Source organism: Genypterus blacodes, unplaced genomic scaffold (assembly GCF_046128005.1).
Source record: "Genypterus blacodes isolate CSIRO-AG114 ecotype Tasmania unplaced genomic scaffold, CSIRO-AGI_Gbla_v1 ptg000325l_1, whole genome shotgun sequence".
NCBI lineage: Eukaryota > Metazoa > Chordata > Actinopteri > Ophidiiformes > Ophidiidae > Genypterus > Genypterus blacodes.
In genome coordinates, this window is record NW_027467112.1 from 11,511 (window position 1) to 37,303 (window position 25,793).

Genomic DNA, 25,793 nt, shown 5'->3' on the forward strand with positions numbered 1-25,793 from the left:
CTTAAGGACGCATCATAATGAATGTCATGATGAAGAATATGACATGATGAAGAGTTAAACATCAAAAAGCATGAAACAGGAAGCACCAGAATCACACGCGTTCACTCCTTCAGTTGTTCCCTTGAAATGAAAAGTGAAAGTTGACTTAGAAGCTTGTTTACTGTCTTAATCTAAATCAAACTGGCCTCTTAATAAAGCAGGGAGCTAAACTACAAGCTCCTGAGGCAAAGCAGCTACAATGAAGCTACTCCTAAAGGCTGTGTGACAAAAACATCACAACTGTCCAGCTTTAACAAATCCTGTTCAGGTATATCAAAGTTGAACTTGTTTGTCTGGTTTTTGGTTCTGTTCTGGTTCTGTGGCGGCCCTGGTGGATTGTTTCTGAGGAAATGAAAGCTGTGAATGCAAAAACCCATCTGATAACAGACAGCCGCTTCTGAGGTGCTCAGAGCCAAATGTTTGATAAAGACGCAAACAGTCGTGTACATGTGTGTCACCGTCTACAGGAAGTGCATTTACTTCCTTTTGCTTGTGAAAACACGTTTATCTGCCACTAAATCTACTCAGAACATACCAGAGCAGACCTGCAATAACAGAAAGTGTTAAGATCCTCCACGAAAGTCAAACCGGCAGCAGCTCAGGCGGTAGAAACAGTAACAGTAACAGAACTACAGCTGTGACTCAGAGTTTCATTTCCAGGTGAAAAGCTCCTTTGTCCAGTTTGTGTCTTCCTGCCTACAGAGACGTTGAGCAGGATCACATTCTTCCCCCCTTTAGATAAGACCCAGACTTCTGATTGAGCCTCAGACGGGAGACCAAAGTCCCTGAGCTGCTACAGGAGCAGCAGCAGGAGGAAAGGCAGTTTAAAGTACATTACGTTACTTCCCTACATTGCACATTGTTTACAAAAGAGGAAGTGGAGCAACTTCTGACTCTGCTTGAACATTTACAGGACTGAGACTCAAGCAACAACTACAGCGTCCAAGAGACATGAAGAGACACGACCATCCATCCATCAAAGTCAGCTTTTCCACACACACACACACACACACACACGCACAGGGACAGGGAGAGAGAAAAACACAAACACACACACACACATACGCACACACACCCTCTTTCATAATAACGAGTAAGGTTCTAAAAATAAAGGCCGGGCCGAGGCAGGCTCCAGGAAAGCTGCAGTCACTCCCTGCTCCATGGCTCTGGGCCGCTGGAGGTTTGAAAGTTTCCCGTCAGACCAAACATGGAGTGCAGACCAGGAGGAGGCGGGGAAGTGTGAGGAGGAGGAGGAGGAGGAGGAGATGGAGAGCAGAGGGGGCTGAGTCCAGAGTGCACGCCCATGAACATGATAACACACATGTCTGTGTGTCACTTTGTCCAGACAAAAAAAGGTTTGAACACAATGGGAGAAATAAATGAACGCTGCCTTTAGGATTTAGACGCTTCTATACTTTTACACACTCACTCAGTCACAAACTCAAACTGAACCTGATGTTTTGTTTACTTCTGGCTGTTGTTGATCAGATGAGGCTGTGGTTTGTCTCTGGGAGGATCAATCAGATACTAATGGCTGGATTTATGTTCATGGTCCCCAGAGGATGAATCCCTCAGATAACCAGCTGACTGAGCACAGCTAGGATTCTGATCTCAAGCTCCCAAACACTGAAACAAAAGTATAAGAACAAACGCCGCATGAAGCTGGCTGACTCAAGGACTGTAAGTAAGTAGAAGTTTGTTATCTGTGCAGTTACTTTCAGCCCGGATACGTATTCTCCTGTTCCTCCTGCTGCTGTTACATTACTGCAGTACTGCAGGTCAGCAGCATCGCCGTGCGCTCACATTCTTCCCGCTCACGTTCAGGAGAAAACAAATATTTGCCGTCAGTTTGCTTCAGGGCGGAAATGTGAAGAATGAGGAAGTGCTGGTGTGTGTGTGTGTGTGTGTGGGTGTGTGTGTGTGTGGAGCTGAGGCCTGAATCGTGTCAGCAGGACTCAGTCACTCAGCACATTTCCTGTTTCTCACCAGTTTCACCTGCAGTCAGAAATAAAAACAGAAGAGTGAAGGAGACGAACATCAGACCACAGAGCTCAAGCCTGAACCTGCTGAACACAACACAGGCCTGGAGCTGCTTCAACTACCACCGCATCCAGAGGTCATGGGGTCAAACTAACACAGGGGCAGACTGAAGCTCCGTCTGCTTCTTCATTTAACTGCCACACCTTCAGAAAGTTGAAGTTCTGTTCAAAGAGGATAAAAGTTCAGTTTGGGGGATTTCCACGAGCGTCAGACGCATGTTACTATGGAGATCATGGAACAGGCTGAGGATGATGATGAGACCTTACACCGATGATCACATGACAGAGCAACCAGGAGCTCCTGTAGGTCCACCTCACTCACTCTGACCCACCATACGGATCAATACTCCCTCCTTGCTCCCTGTCTGAGTCTGACACACACACACACACACACACACACACACACACACACACACACACACACACACACACACACACACACACACACACACACACACACACACACACACACACACACACACACACACACACACACACACACAGGAAGGAGGAGGGGTGGTAATTTGAGACGCACTTCCTGAGTCTCACAGCAGCAGCAGCAGCAGACTGAAGAGCTCACTGTACGTCTCCAGGGTCCTAGGGTCCATCAGTGGTCTCTGTCTCGCTCTGATCCTTCTCCTCAGCACCTCTCTGTCACTCGGGACTCTGACTGAACTTGATCACGTCGCTCAGATCGTGATCGCCGGCAAAGTAGAAGATCTGGATTTCAACCTGGAGGGCAAAAAGATGGCAACATGAAATACTTCCTTAATCTAGCGGGAATGAAGTCATTATGTCGTTCATTTAACACATTCATATGAGAATTCATGGTCACTTTGATCTACGACTCCCGTGCCTGCACCGTCTGCAGCCTGGATCAGTTGGAATGTCTCCAGGCCCTCTGCAGTCAAACTCCTCCACTCACAAACAAACAGGCTGCAGCTTGTTTGTGACGCAGCCTGAAGCGTCCATCTGCCTCCTCGCCAGCTTCAGACGCCTCGGTGCGCCCGTTCATGCGTGAGAACGACAAGGAGGGCGGAAGAGCCAACAAACGCGGCTTCAGGTTTCCTGCTTTAAGATGAAGCTGGAGGCCTTTTATCCAAATCACACCGAGGTCGAGCCGTGGAAGAGCATCGCTGTCATGGAAACCAAAATAGACTCAAAGGAAAATAACATATAAACATATATAAAAAACAATAATAATGCTCCAGCTGTGGTACAAGTCACATATTTGACCATTAACTTGATAGATAGATAGATAGATAAGTGTGTGTGTGTGTATGAGAATAGTTTGTTAATTATATTTCAAAGAACATAAATCTAAATCATGTACTTACATTAAGGATTGACTTCATTTGAGTCAAGACTTTTCCTTTACTGTTCCTTTGTGTGCAGGCAACACAGAGGTCACAGGTTTGACCCCTGCTGTGTCGGCTGAATGCAGAGAAATGACAGTGAATGATCTGCTGGTGTGTTTCAGCGACGTCACACTGAGCAGAGACGCGGCGGCGGCGGCGTGTCTGCGCTCAAACACGAAGCCAGCAGACCAGAGGCTTCACTCCTCTCAGCCAGCAGGAGGAAGGGAAGTTCAACAAGCTTCTAAGTCATCTTTCACTCTTCATTTCAAGGGAACAACTGAAGTAGTGCAGTCCTTTATCAGTATGCTGTCATATTTCATCAGGGTCATTGCCACTTTAGCGCTGTAGCTCGTTCAGCGTACGCTCTGTGAGGGTGAGACAGAGAGAGCTAAAGGGTCTCACACCTCCAGTGACTGAGGACATTTGGATTAAACAGCTTTCAGACTATGAGACCTTTGACCCTTTCAGAGGTCCACCACTTTAGATCCAAAGTCTTGAGTCGATGCCACAAACCAAACTGAGGGAGCAGCTGAGCACACGGCCCGGCTCCACGCTGCCTGAACACGAGCTGTCACGAGGCCGGCTGACGTGTCAAACGCTCCTCATTCACAAGCCGCTTAGCAAAAAAGGGAGCAGGCGGGCGTGACGCGAGCGGCTCCTCTCTGAACTGGGACGCTCGCGTCACGCCGGCCCCGCAGAGCCTCTCAGCTACAGCAGCAGGTTAATTAGCTCAGTCGGCTCGCAGGATTAGCAGCAGCCGCACATTTTCATTGGACAGGACCTGTGAACACAAACTGATGGCTAATTCAATCCATCGTGTGTGTGTGTGTGTGTGTGTGTGTGTGTGTGTGTGTGTGTGTGTGTGTGTTTGTGTGTGTGTGTGTGTGGTGCCAGCCATACGTTTACATCCAGGTGCTCCAGATGCATGTTGGGAATTCACCGCTCGTCAAACGGAGGTCACGGTGAGAACACAAACACGCTCATGTGAATTCATCTTCATGCTTGCAGAGCTGTGCTGCTGTGTTGTGTTTGGTAGGATGGAGGAGTCTTTCCCAGAGAGGCACTCAGAGGCAGAGCGAAGAGGATGAAGGGTCACGGTGCTGCTGAAGGGGGGGGGAAAAGAAAAAAGTGAGTTTAAGAGTAAACAGGAAGGAGCCGACGGCCTGAAGGATGTGGAGGCTGTGCTGAGGCTCTGCTGAGGTTTAGATACACAGCAGGAGGAAACATCACCACCTCATTCTTGTGATCTACAGGCTGATCCGCTCCCGTCACAGCGCTGAACACACTCATCGTCTGTGTATCTCTGTGTTGATCCACAGTCACATGACGTTTGGATCCCATGCATTACCAATACAATCTACAAATACATCACTGTTAAATAGCACAGGAAATGGGCGTGGCTTATATTTATTGACATAGGTCAAGACAGGAAACTCAGGAGAAGTGGAATGAGGCCTCGTGGTGGCGTAGTTCTCCCAGGGCCACCATGGGTAGTTTGTGAGTTACCCAGCTAACCAGCAGGAGTGAGACAGAGCCTCCTTCCTCCTTGGTGGAGGTCATAATTATCTTCCATCAGGGGCCCATGACCTCCAGCAGCATCGCACCGTCAGCGCCCTCTGCTGGCGGGATTACAGTTAAGCCTCTTTCCCAGAACAGGAAACCCTCTTTGGTTGTACTGCAGCACGGTGCCATAGCAACCCGGCAGATCCGGCTCCTAGCACGGTACGGCACCGGTGGTGGATCGCCATGGCGACCGGCCCAGATTGCTGGTCACCACAGTGTGAGGTCAGTGTTTCCATGGCGATGAGGCAGATGAACGGTAATCCGTCCTTGTTTTTTTTTGCACTGTGGAAAGAGGGCGGGCAAGTGTGGAGAGAGAGAGAGAGAGAGAGAGAGAGAGAGAGAGAGAGAGAGAGAGAGAGAGAGAGAGAGAGAGAGGGAGAGAGAGAGCGAGAGGGAGGGAAGGAGAGAGGGGAAGAGTTAGAGAGAGAGTAAGAGGGAGGGAGAGAGAGAGGGAGGGGGAGAGGGGAAGAGGGAGGGAGAGAGGGAGAAAGAGAGAGAGGGATGGTGAAGGAGAGAAAGAGGGAGGGAGAGAGAGGAAAAGGGAGGGAGAGAGGGGGGGAGAGAGAGGGAGGGAGAAGGAGAGGAAGAGGGAGGGAGAGAGAGAGAGGAAAATGGAGAGAGAGAGGGAGGGAGAAGGAGAGGAAGAGGGAGGGAGAGAGGAAAAGGGAGGGTGAGAGGGGGGAGAGAGAGGGAGGGTGAGAGCTGGTGGGTGGGAGAGACATTGAGAGAGAAATGGAGAGGATGAGAGAGTGAGAGGAAGAAGGAGGGGTGGAGTCGTGAGCATGTGTTAGCATGTGTGTGTGAGTGATCTGTCTCACTAAAGCCGCAGGCCCCCCCAACCCGTCTCCTACAATGTTTCTGCCTGTCGCTCCCTCTCTCTCTCTCTGTGTCTGTCTGTCTCTGTGTGTGTGTGTGTGTGTGTGTGTGTGTGTGTGTGTGTGTGTGTGTGTGTGTGTGTGTGTGTGTGTGTGTGTGTGTGTGTGTGTATGTGTTTCTATGTGTTTCTATGTGTGTGTGTGTGTGTGTGTGTGTGTGTGTGTGTGTGTGTGTGTGTGTGTGTGTGTGTGTGTGTGTGTGTGTGTGTGTCTGCTTCCCTGTTGTGCAGATGAAGCAGCAGCCAGCAGAAGATAAAAAGGTGCTGATGAACTGGAGCAAAAACGAGGTCGACGGCATTTCACTGCTGCTGTAATCAGCTGCAGCAGGAAGGAGGGACAGAGCGCCGCAGAGGGAGAGACGAGACAGGAGGACAGCACTGTGGAGGACAAGGCAGGAGACAGGAGCGGACAAAACAGGGCAGGAGAGAAAAGGACAGATAGAACGGGACAGGACAGAACATGGTGGAACCAAACAGGGCAGAGAAGAACAGGACAGAACAGAGCAGGAGAGAAATACAGGCAAGATAGGACAGGACGAGGCAGGACAGGACGAGGCAGGACAGGACAGGAGAGGAGAGGAGAGGAGACGAGAGGAGAGGAGAGGAGAGGGGAGGGGAGGACAGGACGAAACAAGGCAGAACATTGAGTAGGACATACAAGGACAGGGCAGAAGAGAATATAAAAGGAGTGTTCAGGGGAGGACATCAAAGGTCCAGCGAGGACAGGACAAGAGAGGACATTAAAGGGCAGGAGAGGACAGGACAGAGGTGGACAGATGAGGATACGCTATAGCCTGAAACATTGAAGCATCTTCCACTTCTGGCCTGTGATCATCAGAGTTTCAGCCTACAGGGGGCAGAGCAGCAAATATTGAAGCAATGTGAGCGGAACCAGCATAAAGTGAGAGGAACACACAGATCCAGAGTATGAACATCATCACCGGCTGATTCTCTTCTTCATGTGATTACGCAACACGTCCCGTCCATCTGACCCACAGAGCCGGGGCAGGTACCGCCCACGTGTGTGTCTCACTGCCATGTTTGAGGACAGACAAATCATTGGAGTGTGAATGTAGAGTGGCTTCAGGTCGTCACAGGTGAACAGCAACAACTGAGAAAAGATTGTGACAGAAAGCTTTGTTGTTCAAGCTGAAGTAAGAGAGACAGACAGTTTAGCTCTGCATTAAAGAGAGACAGACAGTTCAGCTCTGCGTTAGCCACAGCCTCACCGCTCCTCTGCTGCTCACACCCACAGCTATATGCCGCCGCAGACGGACAAGTGAGACAGCCTGCGAGTCAAACGGGGATTCATCGCACGATCGCACATGCATCAAACTATGACCTCACACTGACCTGCAGTGACCTTATTCAGTCAAGTGTCCTGACGTTTACAAGCACTCAGTACTGTGTAACGAGGTCGGTTACTCAGAGTAGGAATACTTGAGTTTGTGCTCATTCCAATCATATGAAGGTTCATACATGAACATGATACCTATTCATCTCCTTACTCTCAGGACCATCAAAGTGAATCTTCAGCCCAATCTGACATCTTAATAAGATTACTTCACCGTTTAATAGAACAAACGTCCTGGACCCTCATATGCTTCACTTCTGCCATTTCCACATTTTACAGCAACGTCCCTGAAACGCGTTACTGATTGGAGACGTGCAGATTTTTGCAGTGAGAAGCTAATCTGAGGGAATGGAGGAGCAGAACTCCTCCTCCTCCTCCTCCTCCTCCTCCTCCTCCTCCGGCACCTGCAGGGCCGTGCAGGCTTCATAAATGTGCATCATGTTTCTCTGGATTCAGCATCAAACTGCAGCTGCTGCAGATTGCAACCACAAGCACATTTATCTTCCCTGTCCCACCCCCCTTTAAAATAACTCCTCACCTCCCGCTCGCCCTGCTTCCTCCCTTCCTCCCTCCCTGGCATCATTCAAATGGTGCAGAGGCTCCCGATTGGCTGGCTGAGGTGCGAGGGGGCGGGACGCAGCAGCCAATCCTATGTTCCCCCGTCTCCCAGCCCCCTTCTGCTCCCTCCCCCGTATCCTGCATGAATATTCACCCAGCTATACCATATCACCCCCCACCCGGAATTTAAAAAAAGAAGAGAAAAAGCCCCCTGGTGATTTAAGTCTGCACCCCCCCCCCCCCAACACTCCTCCTCCTTCCTCTTTCTTATGTAGAAAAGCGCAGCAGCCGCTCAACATGGCAGACCAGGCAGCTCGCTTTGTGAGGCTCACACAATAGAGCCCCCCCCCCCCCCCGCCACCACACACACACACACACACACACGCACACACTACACTGCCCCCCCACCCTGCAGCTTGCAGTGCAGCCTCAACTGCAGCCTCTCTGCTCACAGCCGAGCTATAAATAACACCGGCAGCCATCTTATCTGCTCTGCTTTTTTTTTTTGTTTCAACCCTGAAGACGAGGGGGAGGAGGAGGAGGAGGAAGCTACTTCAGGGACAGATATGATACGGCTCACGTGATTGACGAAGGTGGCTCATACATAAGTGTGTGTGTGGGAGGGGGCAGGGGGGGGGGGGGGCCTGCTGGGATGATCAGTGAGAAACATGAGCAGCGTCTTCTGCCTGGAGTCGGATCAACATGGCTGATGAAGAAGGTTCCTACATGAGTAAAACATGACAGTAACTGTTACTACACAGACAGAGTCACATCTATATTTAATCTAAACTTACTCCAGTGTTCTTAGCACTACTGGACACAATCACAGTCTGCATATAGCCACGGAGTGTGTGTGTGAGAGTGTGAGAGTGTGAGTGTATGAGTGTGTGAGAGCAGCTGTTACTCAACGTCACATCTGTCATCTCCATTTTCCCTGCCGGCCTTTGATAATGTGTGTTTCCTTAAAGTGAACATGAAATGAGCTCTGGTTCCTCACTGCAGCCCCTGGTTCTGTTTCCACATGGACTCCATTGTTCTTGCTTCTGACTTGCTTCTCCGTTTGGATCATGGCTGCTCTCTACGTTCGTCTCTTCTGATTGGTGGCTCGCAGCATGCAGCGGTGGTTTATTTTCATAGAATGATGGCCGACATTAATAATAGAGCTCCCAGCCCAGGACTTAGGCTGTAGACGAAGCAGAGGAACAGGACAGAGACGCGGCGGCGCCTGGAGGGATTAGACTCCATGTTAATCACCTGCTGACAACAACACATGCTCCCTTACTTCATACCTCTACCAAAGTGTGGCTGTTCACCCCAGCTGGTCTGTCTGTCTGTCTGTCTGTTCATAAGCATCACTGCTGGAAAGAGATATGAGCCCACTTTCATGAGACTTGACGGGCAGGTGGCTCGTGTTTTAGCACCGGAGGAGTTCAGTCTCTTTACATGTTCCTGAACACGCCTGAACCCAATACTTTAGACTGAATCCTGTCTTCTTCTGCAGAAAAAAGAGGTTGTTTAGTTTTTCCACACAGGCAACACTTCAAACTAGCATGAATACAAGAGTGTAAGGGAATAAAGATGACAGGAAATATGAATAAGGTACTGACTTAGATCTTTTACATCTTAGTTTTAGTAAAGCTCATTTTGTCGGTTGTACAGAGAAGAGAACGTCCCAAAGTAACATGTGACCGTTGGCCTACACGCCTGGTTACACACGATGAAGAGTTTGGCCAGTATCCACCACGATGCATCTGCAATACAGCCTGTTTTCACTCAGTGTGCCCGTTGACATGCAGTCAACAATACGAGCATCTGTCCGTACTGCAATTAAAGACAGAGAGAGAGAAGTCGGCTCACTGAGGACTAAGACCTCTTCAGACCTTAATCCATTGATTTATCATCAATCACCTGGACCTGCTAACAGTAAACATACTTGCATCAATGACATTTTAGGAAAAAAAAATGATTTAATGCCTTAATTGCAGTTTTATCAACATTTTAAATTGCCTATAAACATTCAGTGTGCACAGCGGTGCTGCAGCAGGGCAGAATAGAGCTTTATGAACATCACACATTAACATAAACATCAGCAGCCTTTAGACTTGGTGAGGTGTAAAGAATCCATCTGAAGTCATGAGGTGAAAAAAACTCCACATTTATTCATCATAATAATCCATTAGTGCTCAACCACCTGAGGGAACAGACTCAGTCTCAGCTCAGTCAGGTCAGAGTCAGGCAGCACAGGAAGGACACACAAGCCTTTACATCACACAGATGGACGTACACGTGTGTGTAAGGTGGGGGGGAGGTGGTGGTGGTCTGACATAAATACTTGGGGGTATTAATGAGCTTTAAGCAGATGGATTGTGACTCCACAGTGTTCATGTTTGCTCCGAGGCGAGCGGAGGCTTTGAGAGTGAAGTGTGTGTTATGAAAGGCGGCTGCACTCTTCACCTACTAACCTCCACTAACGCTGCGTCACTGATGCTGATCCTCAACACACCGCCTGAATGGACACACCCACGCTCAGCTGAGGGCCTTCATGCTCTCTCTCTCTCTCTTCAGCTGATGGGATCCTCTAACTAGGCTTAGCTCAAGTTTAGAGTTCAGTCTTTCCTAATCTTAACCTGTGTGCCCTTTTATATGCATTTACAAGTAAAGTGTTAATAATCTGCATCGCCTTGTGTTTTATGTCTACATGTGGGATCCATCCATGCTTCCTCTATCCTTTACTACACATCTCTGAAATCTGAACTAAACATGACTGAAGGATGACTGATGAGGCACTGAAAAGCGACGGAGCCCCAGCCTGAACAAGCTCGCAGACAGAAACGCTCTGAGCCGCTTCGTTAGAACGATCTGGGGAAATGAGAGTCAACAATCCCTGAAACTACAGCCGAGGTGGTGTGACTGCAAACACGCTCCTAAGCTCTTGGTGGAACGTTGCGAGGGCTCATTCCATAACCTAAATCCATAGCTTAGCAGCGGTTTGTGTGGCCGGTGAACACGTTCGCCTCACACATAAATCTGGGTCGTACTGAGAGAATTGACGTACTTGACGTGGTCAACAAGGACCAGGAACTGAGAAATGAGGAGTTGTGAGGACGATGGAGGGCTTTTCCTCTCTGCAAAAAGTGGAACTGACTGTACAGGGGGAACGGAGGCAGATCACCATGGAGACGCCCTCTTACTTCGCCTCTGCCAAACTGGGAGGGGGGGGGGGGGAAGAGAGACAAAGATGCAGATCAACAACATGTTAACGTGTAAACATTACAGCTAATCACAGAGAGGGACGAAGAGCAGGACTCTAAACATTTAAACATTGATGTTCTGGGTTATTAAGGACAAGTTATGGATGGATTTTAATGAAACTTGGTGGGCAGGTTGGACAGGAACCAGGAAAGAAGAAGCTTAGTTTTGGTACTGGTCGGCCAGATGGTGGCGCTGTCATTGCAACTTTTATGGTTTGGCCCGATCTACCCGATGGTGGCGCCGTAACAATACACAGTTAAATGTCATACTTGAGAGACTGCAGTCCTTCAGAACACCGGTATATAAGATAGAGTATATGATGATAACTGAGCCTGAGCGTAGCAGTCAGCCCTGACACACACTCACTTGAAGTTGTAGGTCTCCTGGAGGTTGAGCACCAGGTTGTCAGCGCTCAGGTACACCTTATTCTGGGACTGCGACACCTACAGGACAAACACACACACACACACACAGGCTGTAGGTACAGGTGGAAAGTGTCTCAGTCTGACAGTGCTGCTGCTCATTCAGCACAATGGGCTCATTGTCACAGCGTCAACACTGAGCTGATTCACAGGGCAGAGAGCCGCCAGGCCGCCTATTGGTTCATGCTCCATCCAGGAAACACACCAGTGTGTGTACCAGATGACATAACTGGAGCTGAAAAAAGAGCCAGTGTGTGTTACAGTCACATGCAAGGACACACACACACACACACACACACACACACACTACACTGATCACAATCATAAATAGTGGTGAGGCCTGTGTTCATCTGTGATTAACAAATAAAACACACTTGCACACACAGAGACGTTGGTTTTGTCTTTGTCAGTGTGTACAAAGGTTTGGTTGATCTACTCCGGATCCAAAGTGCAGTCAGTACAACAGTCATAGCATCAGGCTCAGTTTGGGGATTGAGCCGTGGGTCGTTTTGCTTGCGTGCATTCATTCTTTCTCTCTTTTCCTTCCCTCTCTTCAGTCTCTTAGCTCATTCTTCTGCCTCCCTGCTCCGTGTGCCACAGCAGTTCACTTCTGCTTTACTGGGCTGGGTCTCCTGATGGCGCCACTATGGCAACTGATTGAATAAATGTTATCAAATCATCAACAAATGACTTCCTCCCTGAGAGGCAGTGGTGTTCTTGTGCTGCCCCCTGGTGGCTTCAGACTCACACAGCAGTGTGGAATCACCAGCGTGACCTCCAACATTCATCAACATCTAGATAGAAAATCAAAATGGCCGTTGACCTTCCAGCATGCAGTCGTGTGTTGTTCATCCTCTGGTTTGTTCTTTTAGCTGCTGTTAAGTGGAATGTTACATATTTGGTACCTGTGATGTAATGGATTTGAACTCTACTCAATACACTGACAGAGCACTAACACAGCTTAGTGCTCTTTTGTTATCAGATCTACAGAGCATCTTCACCTCGTCTCTGATGAAGATGAGAGCTCCAGCTACACACCAGAGAAGCTCTCCATGACCTTCTGCTCCTGAGGTTTCTTTGTTTTAAATAAAATCTGGTCATTTACATCTGAACTCCGCCGCCGCCGCCGTCTTTTGCAGGTTGGAGCATTTTGGAGACGTTTGCCTTTAATTTAACAAATCTGTAGGTCTTTGAATGGAACCTTTGGATCTCTGTACTATTTATTCTATAGCACAAAGATACTCAACCTATCTCCTCACTAACTGAACTGTGCTATGATGTAATGAGGCCAAAACCTCCTCACAGCTCTGTTCTTCTTCTACTGTTTATCTGCTCTACATCCTCTCAGCTGCTTCACCACACCAGCTGCAGACTGATGAGAGAAGGACCCGGAAGTTACTCTAGGATAGAGATCCATGACAACATACAGAAGGTTCAGGGTCAAAGGTCAACATATTAATAGCTGATTGACTTTATAAGGTCAAACTCCTCAAGCACTCTTCCTTACCGTCTTGGCAATGTTCTGCGCCGCCCTGATCTTCCTCAGTTTCAGGTAGCCTGGGTTCTTCGTCACAGCCTCACCCAGCTGTCACACACAAACAAAAACAGTTAATGTATTCACAGGGATATACTGTGTCACACACACAAAGGAGAGCTGCTCACTCAGCCCGAGGCAGAACTGTGACGAGCTCCAACGGTCCGTCAGCCGCCGCATCAAAGCTCTGCAGGCGTGTGGAGTAATAACGCCTCATTAACTGATAAACTCTCACGCACGTGGGCCGGGAGGGAAGACTAGCTCTGCATATTTGGGTAGAAAGTGTTGCAGCGTGGAGGAACAGGTGGAGTGAGTGTGTGTCACGGCTGTGGATGGACCTGTACTAACATGATCCTAACACATTCATATGGGATTAGACTTCAGCTCAATCCACAGCATTGGAACAGAAACAATCCAATGTTTAGATGAGCGGCAGAAGTAAACTACATGCAATAAGTAAACAAGACAAGAAGGAAAGTCAAAAACAATTACACTTATTTATAAGCATTGTAAGTTAAATAACAAAAAGGAAGCAGGAGAGGAAAAGAAGGAAAGACACAGAAAGAGAAAGAAGACTTTAGAACCAACTGTGTGATTCTGTGGCCCACATTCAGAGGCGTCCAGAGCAAACACAAGCACGTTTGGCATAAAACATGTTTCCATCCTGCTCCTATCAGTCAAACAGCAGGCAGCTCACCATCTTAGCCGCCTCAGCTTCTCCTTCAGCCTGAATGATTTTCTGCCTTTGGTCCTGCTTGGCCTTCTCCACGTAAAACTGGGCCCGCTGCGCCTCCTGCTGGGCTGGAGGAGAACACACACAAACACAGCAACAACACACCGTTATTCTTCCTCCACACATCTGCACGGTTCACATCTATGATCTCTTCTGGAGAACAGCGCCGCCTATAGGAGCGGCTGTGAATCATTTGATGCTTCTTGTACTTTTACACATTTATGGCAGCTTGTTGTGATTTTGTAAACACATGTGGCCCAACTGCGAGCTCTATTCCATTTGGATGAGTTGTGCAGCCCTAACTTCCTCACTTCCTGTATGAAGGTGAGTGAACCCAACGCCACGTCACTTTGGTCTCCGTTGGAGAACAATAATGCCTCTTTGAGCCCTCGAAATAAAATGTAACCTGTTCTTTCTGACACTGTTACATTCTGTCTGCATCATGATCAGAGCTCAGTTAGTGGGTCATTGTGTTACTAATGCTGGTGTTCAGTCTTGATGATGAGCCTCTCTGGTACACACACATACTGTCCACCGTCTCCCCGTGTCCTCTTACCGACTTGCTTGGCCTCCACAGCTGCCGTGTACTCGCGGCTGAAGCTAAGCTCGGTGATGGCCACGTCGTCCAGGATGATGTTGAAGTCCTTTGCGCGCTCGAAGAGCTCACGGCGAATCAGCAGAGAAACCTGGAGGAGAGAGACAAGAGGCCACCAGTGAAGTGTTTGAAGACAGACGAGCAGTTCAGAGTTTAAAACGACGCTGAGATGTCACGTTTCACCACTTTGATTCCATTCATCTTGATTGATTTCATGAGGCTGGTGAGAGCACAAAGCCAAAGCTCACATTAGAGTAGTCTGGGTCAACTGGACCAAAACAAGACCGACCTGAGAAAGCAAACGACTCACTGGGCTCCTCTGTGGTGACATGATTCATTTATTGACTGATCTAGAATGGGCGAGGGCTTGGTGTGCTTGCTTCACCTGAAGGAAGTCTGACTGCACAGAGCAGTTTCATCCACTGAGTGGCGTTAAGAGCCTTTCATGTTCTTCATGTAAACACACCTTCATGTGATTGGAGCTGGTAAACAGCAGTATGTTTACTCAGAGTAACAGAGTGTAAATCATGTAGATGTCTCTGAACGTGCTGCCACATGCACCCAGGTCAGGTGAGGTCATAATTATGACTTCTACATCAATGAACTTTGGCCAGAAAAACCCTCTGAATAGAAATGTGTATAATCCAGTACAAAGATAAACGTTTTAATCCTCAAACCAGAGGATCCAGCTGCACATTACCCAGAGTGGCTGTAGCAGCGTGCCTGTTGTTACCTGCGCTCTCTGCGTGATGAGCTGGGAGGCGTTGAACTTAGCCACAACGCTCTTCAGCACCTCGTTGACGATGGAGGGCAGGACTCGCTCGTCGTAGTCCTGTCCCAGCTGCTGGTACAGGACGGGCAGGTTGGACGCAAACGGCCGGGACAAAACCCTGAGAGTGACGCTCACCATCTGCAGATCTGACGCCAACCAGGGAAAGACAGTTTGGTTCAAAGGTCACAAATTCCATTATTGGACAACTTATCATTCTTTGTAAGTTTAAATAAAGACAACAAAGTCAGAGATCAAATGTCACAATGGGGGCAAACACCTCCGCTCGTCCTTTCTTAACTAAACTATCAGTCTGAGTGTGTGGCTCTGCTGGGTTCTGTGTGGGTGTGGGGCGTTCATGGTTCATGGCTTCTGGTTCCTGGTCTGGACCTCACCTTTGCTTCCAGTCAGAGAGGAGATCTTTCGGGGTCTGGCTCTGATGTCATAGATGACAGGATATTGGAACCAGGGAACCCTAAAGACAAAAAACAGAGTGGACAGTGTTAAACAAGCTTGGAATTGATTTGGGCAGCAAACCCAAAGACATATTTATGGGTTATATATTGATAACTTGTCACTTATAAAAATCTAATTCAACTCGGCTTGTATGCATCACACAACGTGGTGTAAGAGCCCAGAGATCTGAGGTGATGAAGGCTGAGACTACTTTGACTGTATTTCAGATGTAAGTAAGACTCCTACTCAGTGTTGTGTGGGAGAGCGCCCTCTCCTGGGCAGGAGGCAGTAGTGTGTTCACACACACAGGCGTCCTGCATACTGTTGGCTGTAGATTTCTGCACCGTCCTACCTGAAGTGGAGTCCTTCAGCCAGCACCGTATCCATCTGCATCCCACCAATCCTGTTGAAGATGATGGCCCTCTGTCCACCTTCCACTGCACACACACACACACAGAGAGGACACACAGCGACTCACTAAACCATGGTCTCAGGTTCTGCTTGATGTAGGACATATGGTGTGATGATCACAGCTTAAGATGACATCAGTGTTGTTAGTTTGATGATCTTGTAGGCACAGTTTGTACAGGATAAGATCATACAACCATACAGATGGAGCAAGCGGCCAGTCACACACACCCCATCCTGACCCTACTGGTGTTCAGGTCTCCAACCATTAAATGGAAGCTTTTCATTACTCAAGGCTCTTCAAACATCATAACTCCACATTACTTCACTTCCCGTTATTCTGCGTGGTCACATAGAATCAAACATGTCCTTACAGTCTTCATCTGAGTGAGCGTACCTGTGTATGTGGCTTCCTTGAGACCATAGGCCACAGCGCTGGCACCAATCAGCAGCTTGAGAGCCACCCCTGACCCCCGGGGCCCCGAGGACATCCTGGCAGCTATCTGCCTCAGCTGCTGCACAAAACCCTGGAAGAGGCAGAGATCACAGCTTTGGATGAAACACAAAAAGGGTTTAAAGGACTTTAAAGAAACTGAGATGGGGAGGATATAAAGGTGAATGAACAGGTGGGTTGTGGGGATTCCTTCATGTTTTGTATGTAATTGGACTCAATGTATACTTGTGCCTTCATATTAAAATCGCCAGAGTTTATTCATCCATTGTTAAACTCACCATGTCCATTTAGAGTGTAGTGACAAACTAAGAGAGACGTGTGTGGTGTTTGAACGCAGCATCCCGCAATATTACGTCAGACAATTGCTTAATCCGCCAACGACCGGACAAAACTTAACTCTTTCCTTCGTGTGGTTAAGTTTAAATCTACACCTTAATATGATCTCACTAAACAGCTAGTAAGCTCCATAAGCAAACACTGTGAGGTCTGATGTCTTTCACAAGGTCAACAGTGAAGGAGAAGATGGGCTGCGTGTGACAGAGCTGAGGTGCTCGGTGGAGATCATCCATATCAAGCAGAAAACACATCTAGAGAACTGGAGGAAAGGTAAAGAAACGGTGTGTTTATCGATGAAACGGAATGACGATATAACGGAATTCGGCGTATCACAGTGAGAGCGCAGGAAGCTTGCAGACTACATTACCTGCTCAGGTGAGCAGAGGCAGCTAACAGACATTAACATAACATTCAGAACATGCAGTGTGTTGACCTTTGTTCCCCCGTGTGCAGTGAAACGCCTGAATGTAACAGTTAGCTAGTAACAGTTAGCTAGCGAGCTCCTGCTTTCAGATACACTCAATGTTGCTAGCTAGCTAGCTAGCAGTAGCATTAGCCGGTCCGGCAGCCCGATTCACGTGCGGGGCGCTTTACAGCAAAGCGTGACCCGGATGCAACGCGCAGACAGCGGGGAGACGATTGCGGCTGAACGGGAGACAAACTAGGTGACATGTCCGCGTCAGATACGAGTCAAAGGTAGAGGAAAGACACTTACACCGGGCTCTTTACCAGCCATGCTCGTCCTGTCGCTGGAGAAACGTCAAATGAGAAACGCCAAGGTCACACGTGATGACGTACTTCCCCGTGAACGGAGGAGTGCATCATGGGAAATGCAGTATTAAGCGCTGGAAGACGATTTGTCAAGATAAAGAAACAATAATCTGGTTAAATCAGGAAAACAGACCAGATTGTCAATAATATTTCACGTCCTGTCTTGGCTTCCATACTTTCCCTCTTTACCTCTGTGTGTCCTTCTCTCCTTCACTGCCTTCCTATACTTATTTCTTTTACTTCCCTACATCCTTCTTTCCTTTCAATATAATTTGATACTCCAGTTTACACTAACGTCAGACATTATATTGTACATATTTCTTTATTGTGGCAGGTCAACATTTGGGTAAACATCTGATCACAGACTGTCAATCACAGGTAAATTATTGTTACAGTGTTATAGACCGTTTGGCGGCCTGACGTCTAGAGATTCTACATGTGAAATTAAGTGACAGTTGAGCCAAAAGTGAAAGAAAAACAAAACAGTTTTGGAAAAAGTCAAAATGGTGGAACATCTAGGCAGGTACAAATGAGCGTGGCTTACAGGGATAGAAGAAGTTTGATTCTACTGCTGCTTTCCATCGCTCATTGTGAGGTTTATATACTGTATATACATGTAAATACACGTATATACTGTATATACATGTATGTACACAACCTCAGTGCATCCCAGTGCCTATTAGAAGAGCATTTGAGATAGAGGTGCCAAAAGTGCAATGATGCTTTTGTTGTGTTTTATTATTATAAAGAAATACAGTACATATTGGCTGTGAAAACAAGAGCATTAACACGCCAAGTTGTACTTTTACAGGTTTATTGATCATTTATTGGCGCAGATTCAATGTCAACTCCCTTAGCATCAAGAATACAAAGGTTACTACTTGTAAATCAGACTCCAGCGGTCCAACTGCAGTTTCCAAGTTTTACATTTCTGTATTTCCCCAAACACCCAAACGCATCATATGACTTAGAATTCCAAAAGTTATAGACCAAAATTTAAAACTTCTTATTCAACATGGGTTCCTCCCCTAGTCGTGTCCAACCCAACTTCCAACTTTCATTAAACTCGTTTTTAAGAACTCGTGCTCACACACAAACACGACAAAGGCAGAAAGCTTCACCTCCTTGGCGGAGGTATCGCGCACACAGGCAGCTCAGGTTGCCTCCGTCGGCCGACTGCGAGTTGCAGTAGTTGCAGTTGCAGTCTCCGTCGCTCAGATTGTGTCAGTCGAGTTCCTCCTGAGGAAATCAAGTCCTTTTATAGTTAACGGAGCGCCTGAGCGAGTGTTTTCCGGGTTCACGCTCACACTCTCAGCATGTAGAGGAGTCGGACCGCCGGGTAGACACCAGCTGAACCAACGCACGGCTACGGACCGAGAGAACACACACACACGCACGGCACCGATCAGGACTATCGATCATCTATCGGAGAAGGTAAGTCTCTGTGTTCTCAGTGAGCGCGATTAGGGCTGGAGGCTCTGGGTGGATCCGCACCCCGCCGACATGTCAGGTCCTGCACCGCCGCTCTTCGTGTCTGATCGCCGGGTGCTGCTGCCTGTAATCACACTGCAGCACAGCAAGAAGCTCAGGCCTTTACTGAAGAAAGAGTACATCTACATCTGTAACTACGCTCGATCAACCGCGGGTTCAGTCCAACTGTCACTCAGGGGTGGAAGGAAGAAGTATTCAGATGTTTAACTGAAGTAGAAGTACCAACAGCACAGGGGAACATAGTCTACTACACGGATACACGCTGAGTATGGAACAGTTTACACGTCAATAAGAGAGTATAGGCTCTACATTCACTCTGCTTTCAAAAGTCAGAGTCAATCATTGATTGTCATTTGGTTCCTGTCAGTGTTGTTCTGTGCAGAAAGCTACAACACTGAGCTCATGTTAGCAGACCTTTGATCAGATAGGAAATATGAAATATGAAATAAATGTCACATTCAGCTTGAACCTCAGTAAAGAGAAGTTATTCAGCTCAAAATGGACATTCTGTGAGGCTGCAGTTACTGTGAATCTGAAAGTAACTGAAGCTGTCAGATTGAATTATTGCAGTTAGAAAAGCTCATGTTTCTCTCTCAGTGAAGTTTACCAAAGCAGAAATACTAAGGTTCAGATCCAGAGTGACAATAGTGCAGATAGTAAGGAAACTATGCTCCACTCAATACAAAACATATATGTGTGATAGTGTGTAGATTTGTATATTTCTGTTGAACTGCAACTCTACGATTGAACACTTTTGCCACTGTATTATTTACAATTATACAGAGTTATGCAGCAGCTGTACGCATTTGAACAACATGACAACACAAATCAATGGCTGAAGATGAAGTCCAGCATTTTTGTGAGCAAAGTAGCAATAGCACAAATCTATAAATAGATAATTAGACAAAGTGCCTCATTCATACTTAGGGTCCTTAAAGGTTCAGAAGTTTGCTATTAGCTGATAGTGTATTAACATCTTTTAGTCTTGTAGTTTGATACTATTTACAACAGAGAATGTGAGGAATTAATACAACTGTATAAAGAAGTAGTTTGACTCCACCGCCACCATGGCAACATCAAATAAATTCTTAAAACACCTGAACACATCATCATTCATCTTAACGCAACAGAAACTCTGACTTTCAAATATTGAACCCCCTTAACCTCTAAGGAGGAATATGCAAAAAAAGTTTAAAAAGTGAAATAGTTGAGCTTGATCCTTATCTGAGCAGAGCTTAGCCCTAAATGTTGCTTAGTCTCAGTCTGCTCATGCAGTCATGATCGTGTTTAACCATTGAATTTAAGGCATTTATGAAAGTGTAGAGATTTGAAGCCTCATCAGGTTACATTGTTTAAGTAAAGTATAGAATATAATCCCAGTAATGACCTGCTGATAGCACTGTATCCAGCCTGACTGTGTGCTAGCTTAGCCCCTGCTGCTACGTAAACAAAGGCCAACATGCAGGCTTGCTGCTTATTTGGAGGTAAAGTTTCATTGCAGCATTGATGCTAGTTTGTAGCTATGTAGGAATGCTGCTTACAAATCAGCCTGGCTAATACACAGCTTCACTAATGATGGAGTGTATCTTCATTGTGCTCTTGTTATGTCTGAATATGAAAACTTCATCCTCAACACTGCTGTCTGACTTTCTAAGTGCATAGTTCAGTGTGCAGAGGAAAACACAGCATGTTCAGCATCAGTTTAACATTTGCAGTCACTCTAAACATAAAGGGGTTATGGTCTGAAGCTCAGAGCTGTTTTCAGTCTTAGTCTGTGTTTGTTGCCTGATCGGAGCTCAGTCTGAGTTTTACTTCCTCTGTTTTAAATTTAGGTGAAACTTTCAGACCGCTCTTCACTTCCTCATTTCAGTGTTCAAAAGATGTCGCTGAGAGTTCAGCTGGCACCTTCACGCTCAGAAGCAGCTGACTTTTATGTTTGTATAAGAAAGCTGACGTGCCTCCTGAGAAGAATCATAGTGAAAGAAACAGCAGCAACACAATGATCATCAACAGGATACAGTTTACTTTACTCTATAGGGTTTATGGCTGTAATGAGAGTGCAAACATGGACCTTCTGTGATATTGTGTGTGTATGTGTGTGTGTGTGTGTGTGTGTGTGTGTGTGTGTGTGTGCGTGTGTGTGTGTTAGGGACAGCATGGGGAACCTGATCAGGGTGCTGACCAAGGACATCGACAACAACGGAGGAAACTTCTTTCTGGACTTTGAGAGTAAGACACACACACACACACACACACACACACACACACACACACACAATTTTGAAGCTCTGACCTTTGTGTGTCTCCCTGCAGATGCTCAACCATCTCAGTCGGAGTCAGAGGTGTGGGAGAAGGTGAACCAGGTGCTGACGGAGGCTCGGGTCATCCTGGAGGACCTGCAGGCATACAGAGGAGCAGGAGAGGAGATACGACAGGTGAACATACCAGCCTGGATAGAACATACACATGAATAGAACATAATGTATTTATAATTCATACCAAAAGTCACTTAGTAAATAAAAGGTTTTCCCAAAAATGTCCACAAGATGGCGAACACAGTGCATGCTTGAAGAAAGGCTTCAGTTTATTCCACAGGCCAGTGGAGAGGAAGTATTCACATCCTCTTTTTGAGAAACAGCACCAGTATAGCAGAGTAGAAATACACCAGCGTGTCCAGCACCAAACATTATACTTAAGTTAAGTTAAGTAAAAGTACAGACATTTAGTCACTAAATCAAGCTAAATGACTCGTCTGGAACATGTCCTCTTCAGATGGTCGGTGCATTAACATGTCAGCAGCGTTGTCATGGTAATGCTGTCTGTCCTCTGCAGTGCATTTGAGGAAATGAAAAAATGTGTCATAAAACTGGAAATACAGGTTTATGTTCTTCAGAATGGTCCTCTAGCAGAGTAAAGGTAGTAATGTGGCGTGTGTTTGTCTCCAGGCCATCCAGAGCCCGGGGGTGGAGGGCGTGCAGGAGCGGGCCTGGGCAGCCGTGCTTCCTCTGGTGGCTAAACTCAAATTCTTCTACGAGTTTTCCCAGAAGTTAGGTAGGTGTGTGTGTGTTAAAGTGTGCAGCTCTCTGCTGTAAAGGAGATACTCTGCACCCGCTGTGACACTCAGAGCCACAAGGAGGAACACCTGTCCTCTAGAGGGCAGTGATAAGACTCCCTGTGACTCAGATGACCTCAGCATTAGGAGAGGAAATGAAACTTGTTTTTCTCGAGAAAACGCAGCATTGGAGAGGAGGAGAGCATCATGCATGATTTGGATGAATGATTTTGAGAACAATTGATCAAAATCAAGGCTTAGCAGCACTTTGATTAAAAGAAACATTTCATATCACCTGAGTCACTTCAGACGCTCATGTAAGCAGAACCAGAACAGGAACATTTTCAGCTGCTCGCCCCCTCTGGTTGGTAGATAACACTGCATCTGTCTGTCTGTCTATTCCATCTGTCTGTCCCCCCCTCAGAGTCCAGTCTTCGGTGTCTCCTGGACGTCCTCACCACGTCGGGTTCTTCTCCCACTCAGCATCTGGAGCAGAAACAGTCTCTGGCTCGACAGTTTGCTCACATCCTGCACTTCACGCTGCGCTTTGATGAGCTGAAGGTTTACTGCTCTTCCTCCTCCTCCTCACATCCTACTCCTCCCTTACTATAGCTTTTCATTTCTTCTTCATCTTGCTCTTCATGCTGTGTTTTGCTGAGCCAAGGTGCGGCACCACCTCTCCCTCCTCCTCCTCCTCCTCCTCCTCATTCATACATGTCTCTCTTCCCCGTTTCACCTCCTCTGTGTCCCCTTTATGTCGTCCTGCAGGTCCTGCTGAGCCTCTTCATCTCCTCCTCCTCTACTTCTCCTCTACCTCATGCTGGGCTTTGGAGTTGAGGTTCACTGCTCCTCTTCACTTTTTCACTCCTTTGACCACCTTGTCATCCGTTCCTCGTCTTACTCACTTCCTCTGCTTATTCTCCCTCTTATCTTCATCTCCTCTTCCTCCTCCTCCTTTTGTTTAGTGTTATTTTCTGCCATTCCAGATGACCAACCCTGCCATCCAGAATGACTTCAGCTATTACCGCCGAACCATCAGCCGCATGCGCATCAACAACCTGTCTGTAAGAGACACACACACACACACACACACACACACACACACACACACACACACGCACGTATGAGCTTTATTGACTTCTGATTGACTCTTGCTTGACCTTTGTATTCTAGGCTCACAACTTATCAGCCTTTCTCATGCTCACACACTGATTCTGTTGCTTCGCGGTGCGTTCGCAGGCAGATGAGGGGGGCGAGGTCAACAACGAGCTGGCCAATCGGATGTCCCTGTTCTATGCCGACGCCACGCCCATGCTGAAGACGCTAAGCGACGCCACCACAAAGTTTGTCTCAGATGTGAGTCCACTTTACCTCCCAGTATGCCAGGGGACAAACCTGACGGAGACAAACATCCCTCCATTACGTGCCTACAAGTATGAACACAGAGATTAAAGATGTGATGTCACATGACTGAGGGAATCAATAGAGATCATTATTTTATAGCCTATTAATATGAGAATTCTAACCATTTGTTTTGTACTTTGATCATGTGAATAGATGTTGCGTCCATGTGAGTCTGGACGGTTAGTGTTTATCATGAACCACCACCAGAGGTCACTCTTGTTACATTTATAGTTTAGTTATAGTAGTAGTTCTGGCTGTAGGAACATCTTCATCATTGGTGCTGGAGTGGCATGTTGACTGTTTACTTGTTGTTGGTTTGGTCTTTAATGTCCTGTTGCTCTGTGCAGAATCCAGATGTCCCGATTGAAAACACCACAGATTGTCTGAGCACCATGGCCAGCGTGTGTAAAGTGATGCTGGAAACACCGTAAGCTTGCTGTGTTCCCTGAAGGCCTCATCACCATAACTGTACAGTTCGCCTGTCTAAAGAACCGACACTGTGTGTGTGTGTGCGTGCGTGTGTGTGTGTGTGTGTGTGTGTGTGTAGGGAGTATCGTAGTCGTTTCACCAGTGAGGAGACGGTGCTGTTCTGCCTGCGTGTGATGGTCGGCGTCATCATCCTGTACGATCACGTTCATCCCGTTGGAGCCTTTGTTAAGACATCAAAGATAGACGTATGTTAATGAACTGATCAATCAACATTCATTTGTTTATTTTACTTATGATCACATTTGCTGCCCCATAAAGAATCCCTTTATGTCATTTACCAGTTTCGTATGGATGATTACAGGGCTGCAGGTTAGCTGTGTCACCTTTCATGGCCTCAGGCTGAATCCCATCACTTGCTCATAACTCACCATGCTTCACGGTGAGACACATCTGAATTTTGTGTGGTGGTCTCTCCTCAGATGAAAGGCTGCATCAGAGTGTTGAGGGATCAGCCGCCCAGCAGCGTGGAGGGATTACTCAACGCTCTCAGGTCTGTCAGCCTCAGTCTGCAAAAAACATACAGCAAACCTCAAGTCTGATCTGATCAAACGATGCATATATGAGCCAATAATCACAAGGATTACAGCTGATCAGAGCACCAGTCAGTTTACCCTGTAACACATCTGGATTTAAGGGAACTGAGCCACTGGGTGCTACCGCTGTTTGTCTTTAATGATGGACAGCTTGTTGATCAGACTTATTCTCTCTCTCTCCCCCTCCCCTCAGGTATACAACCAAACATCTGAACGATGAGACTACCTCCAAGCAAATCAAAAACATGTTGCAGCCCAACTGATCCACTGCTTCTCCTACAGAACTGCAACTGGAAATATGCAGACTAAAGTGTTTTGGTCCAAATTTCAAAATAACTACTGAACAAATGTTTAGGTAATGTTTCTTTGATGAACTTTTTTTTTTTATTGTTTTTTTAATGGTTTAGTTTTCAGAGATTTAGCCATGACGCTGTATTGACGTCTCATCAGATGTTCTGCAAATATAAGCTGCTGACTGGAAAAACTAATCTCTGGAAGTCTTATCATGTGTCCAAACATTTGTGTGTAACATTTGTGTACACGCGCGGTACTGATACGAGGTCTGATCTGGACCCCATGTTCTGTTGTTATTGTCTGAGCTGATGTGATGAGTGGACCTGCTGACTGGAACCTTTCAGAGCTTCTTATTCTCCAGTGTGTTAATGCTGAAATATCAGGGATTGTATGGCATTAATTGTATTGACTGATATTTTTGTTGGCAAATAAACATTATTACATTTTTAAGTAAAATGTGTTTGTTGATGAAATACGGGGCGATGTGATTGGCCGGCCGGATTCACTGGGGGCCGAACATACTAACGCTAATTTCTCATCAAGTTTATCTGAAAATGAGAGGAAGAGTTGATTTAACACTGCAGGATACAGGATTTGCCAACAGTTTTGTCTTTTTCTCAAAACATTCTCTCAGCCACTTCCTGTTTCGGGGCGGGAACCACCAATGAACTAAAAAACTCATCACAATCACTTCACCTCACACATTTAGGTCAGAAATGTGCAAATATCCCCAGAGTGACTGAGATGATGCTGACTCAGCAGGATCAACTGTTTCGGCTCAACAGTTTTCAACTATTGCGGATATGATCAAAGAGGATGTCACCGTGCAGCTGGACCGTGTGTGTGTGTGTGTGTGTGTTTGGATAGCAAACGTTTATAAAAGTGAAATGAGACGACGGTTTGGCCTCAGTGGAGATGTTTCATGTTTACAGCTCAGACTCATGCTCCTCTGTCTCCTCTGTCTGTGGTTTACGGAACGTTAAATGTACTCTCATGCACTCCACCCAACACACAC

General features: G+C 46.9%; 2 protein-coding genes and 1 long non-coding RNA gene across 3 annotated transcripts; 1 reads left to right on the plus strand and 2 right to left on the minus strand.

Annotated features, from left to right (window-relative positions):
* Positions 1 to 2,829: 2,829 nt before the first annotated feature.
* Positions 2,830 to 4,524, minus strand: LOC142988398 (uncharacterized). Its single transcript, XR_012960584.1, has 3 exons — positions 4,337 to 4,524; positions 3,416 to 4,217; positions 2,830 to 3,214 (listed from the first exon to the last, which is right to left on the minus strand). It is a non-coding gene; the product is annotated as an uncharacterized LOC142988398 (long non-coding RNA).
* A 5,400-nt stretch (positions 4,525 to 9,924) lies between these two features.
* On the minus strand, positions 9,925 to 17,540 carry LOC142988384 (prohibitin-2-like). Its single transcript, XM_076137548.1, has 10 exons — positions 17,460 to 17,540; positions 16,352 to 16,481; positions 15,899 to 15,983; positions 15,486 to 15,565; positions 15,055 to 15,239; positions 14,283 to 14,412; positions 13,691 to 13,794; positions 12,967 to 13,044; positions 11,404 to 11,480; positions 9,925 to 10,991 (listed from the first exon to the last, which is right to left on the minus strand). The coding sequence occupies exons 1-10, from the start codon at positions 17,478 to 17,480 to the stop codon at positions 10,973 to 10,975; spliced, it is 909 nt and encodes a 302-aa protein (XP_075993663.1). The 5' UTR covers positions 17,481 to 17,540; the 3' UTR covers positions 9,925 to 10,972.
* Positions 17,541 to 18,809: 1,269 nt separating this feature from the next.
* LOC142988383 (CYFIP-related Rac1 interactor B-like) lies at positions 18,810 to 25,219 on the plus strand. The gene is made up of 11 exons (XM_076137547.1): positions 18,810 to 18,949; positions 21,156 to 21,235; positions 21,320 to 21,441; positions 21,952 to 22,057; positions 22,483 to 22,619; positions 23,045 to 23,122; positions 23,298 to 23,414; positions 23,810 to 23,889; positions 24,010 to 24,136; positions 24,371 to 24,441; positions 24,678 to 25,219. Exons 2-11 carry the CDS (start codon positions 21,163 to 21,165, stop codon positions 24,745 to 24,747), a joined length of 981 nt encoding a protein of 326 aa, XP_075993662.1. The 5' UTR covers positions 18,810 to 18,949; positions 21,156 to 21,162; the 3' UTR covers positions 24,748 to 25,219.
* The last annotated feature ends 574 nt before the right edge of the window (positions 25,220 to 25,793 follow it).

Coding starts and splice junctions, on each gene's coding strand:
- LOC142988384 (XM_076137548.1), bottom strand. CDS start 17,480: ATGGCTGGTAAAGAGCCCGGT. Junction 13,045..13,690: donor AAGCTGAGGCGGCTAAGATG/GTGAGCTGCCTG, acceptor TGTGTGTGACAG/CTGGGTGAGGCTGTGACGAA. Junction 11,481..12,966: donor CGCAGAACATTGCCAAGACG/GTAAGGAAGAGT, acceptor TTTGTCCTGTAG/GTGTCGCAGTCCCAGAATAA.
- LOC142988383 (XM_076137547.1), top strand. CDS start 21,163: ATGGGGAACCTGATCAGGGTGCTGACCAAGGACATCGACAACAACGGA. Junction 22,620..23,044: donor TGCGCTTTGATGAGCTGAAG/GTTTACTGCTCT, acceptor CTGCCATTCCAG/ATGACCAACCCTGCCATCCA. Junction 23,123..23,297: donor TGCGCATCAACAACCTGTCT/GTAAGAGACACA, acceptor GTGCGTTCGCAG/GCAGATGAGGGGGGCGAGGT.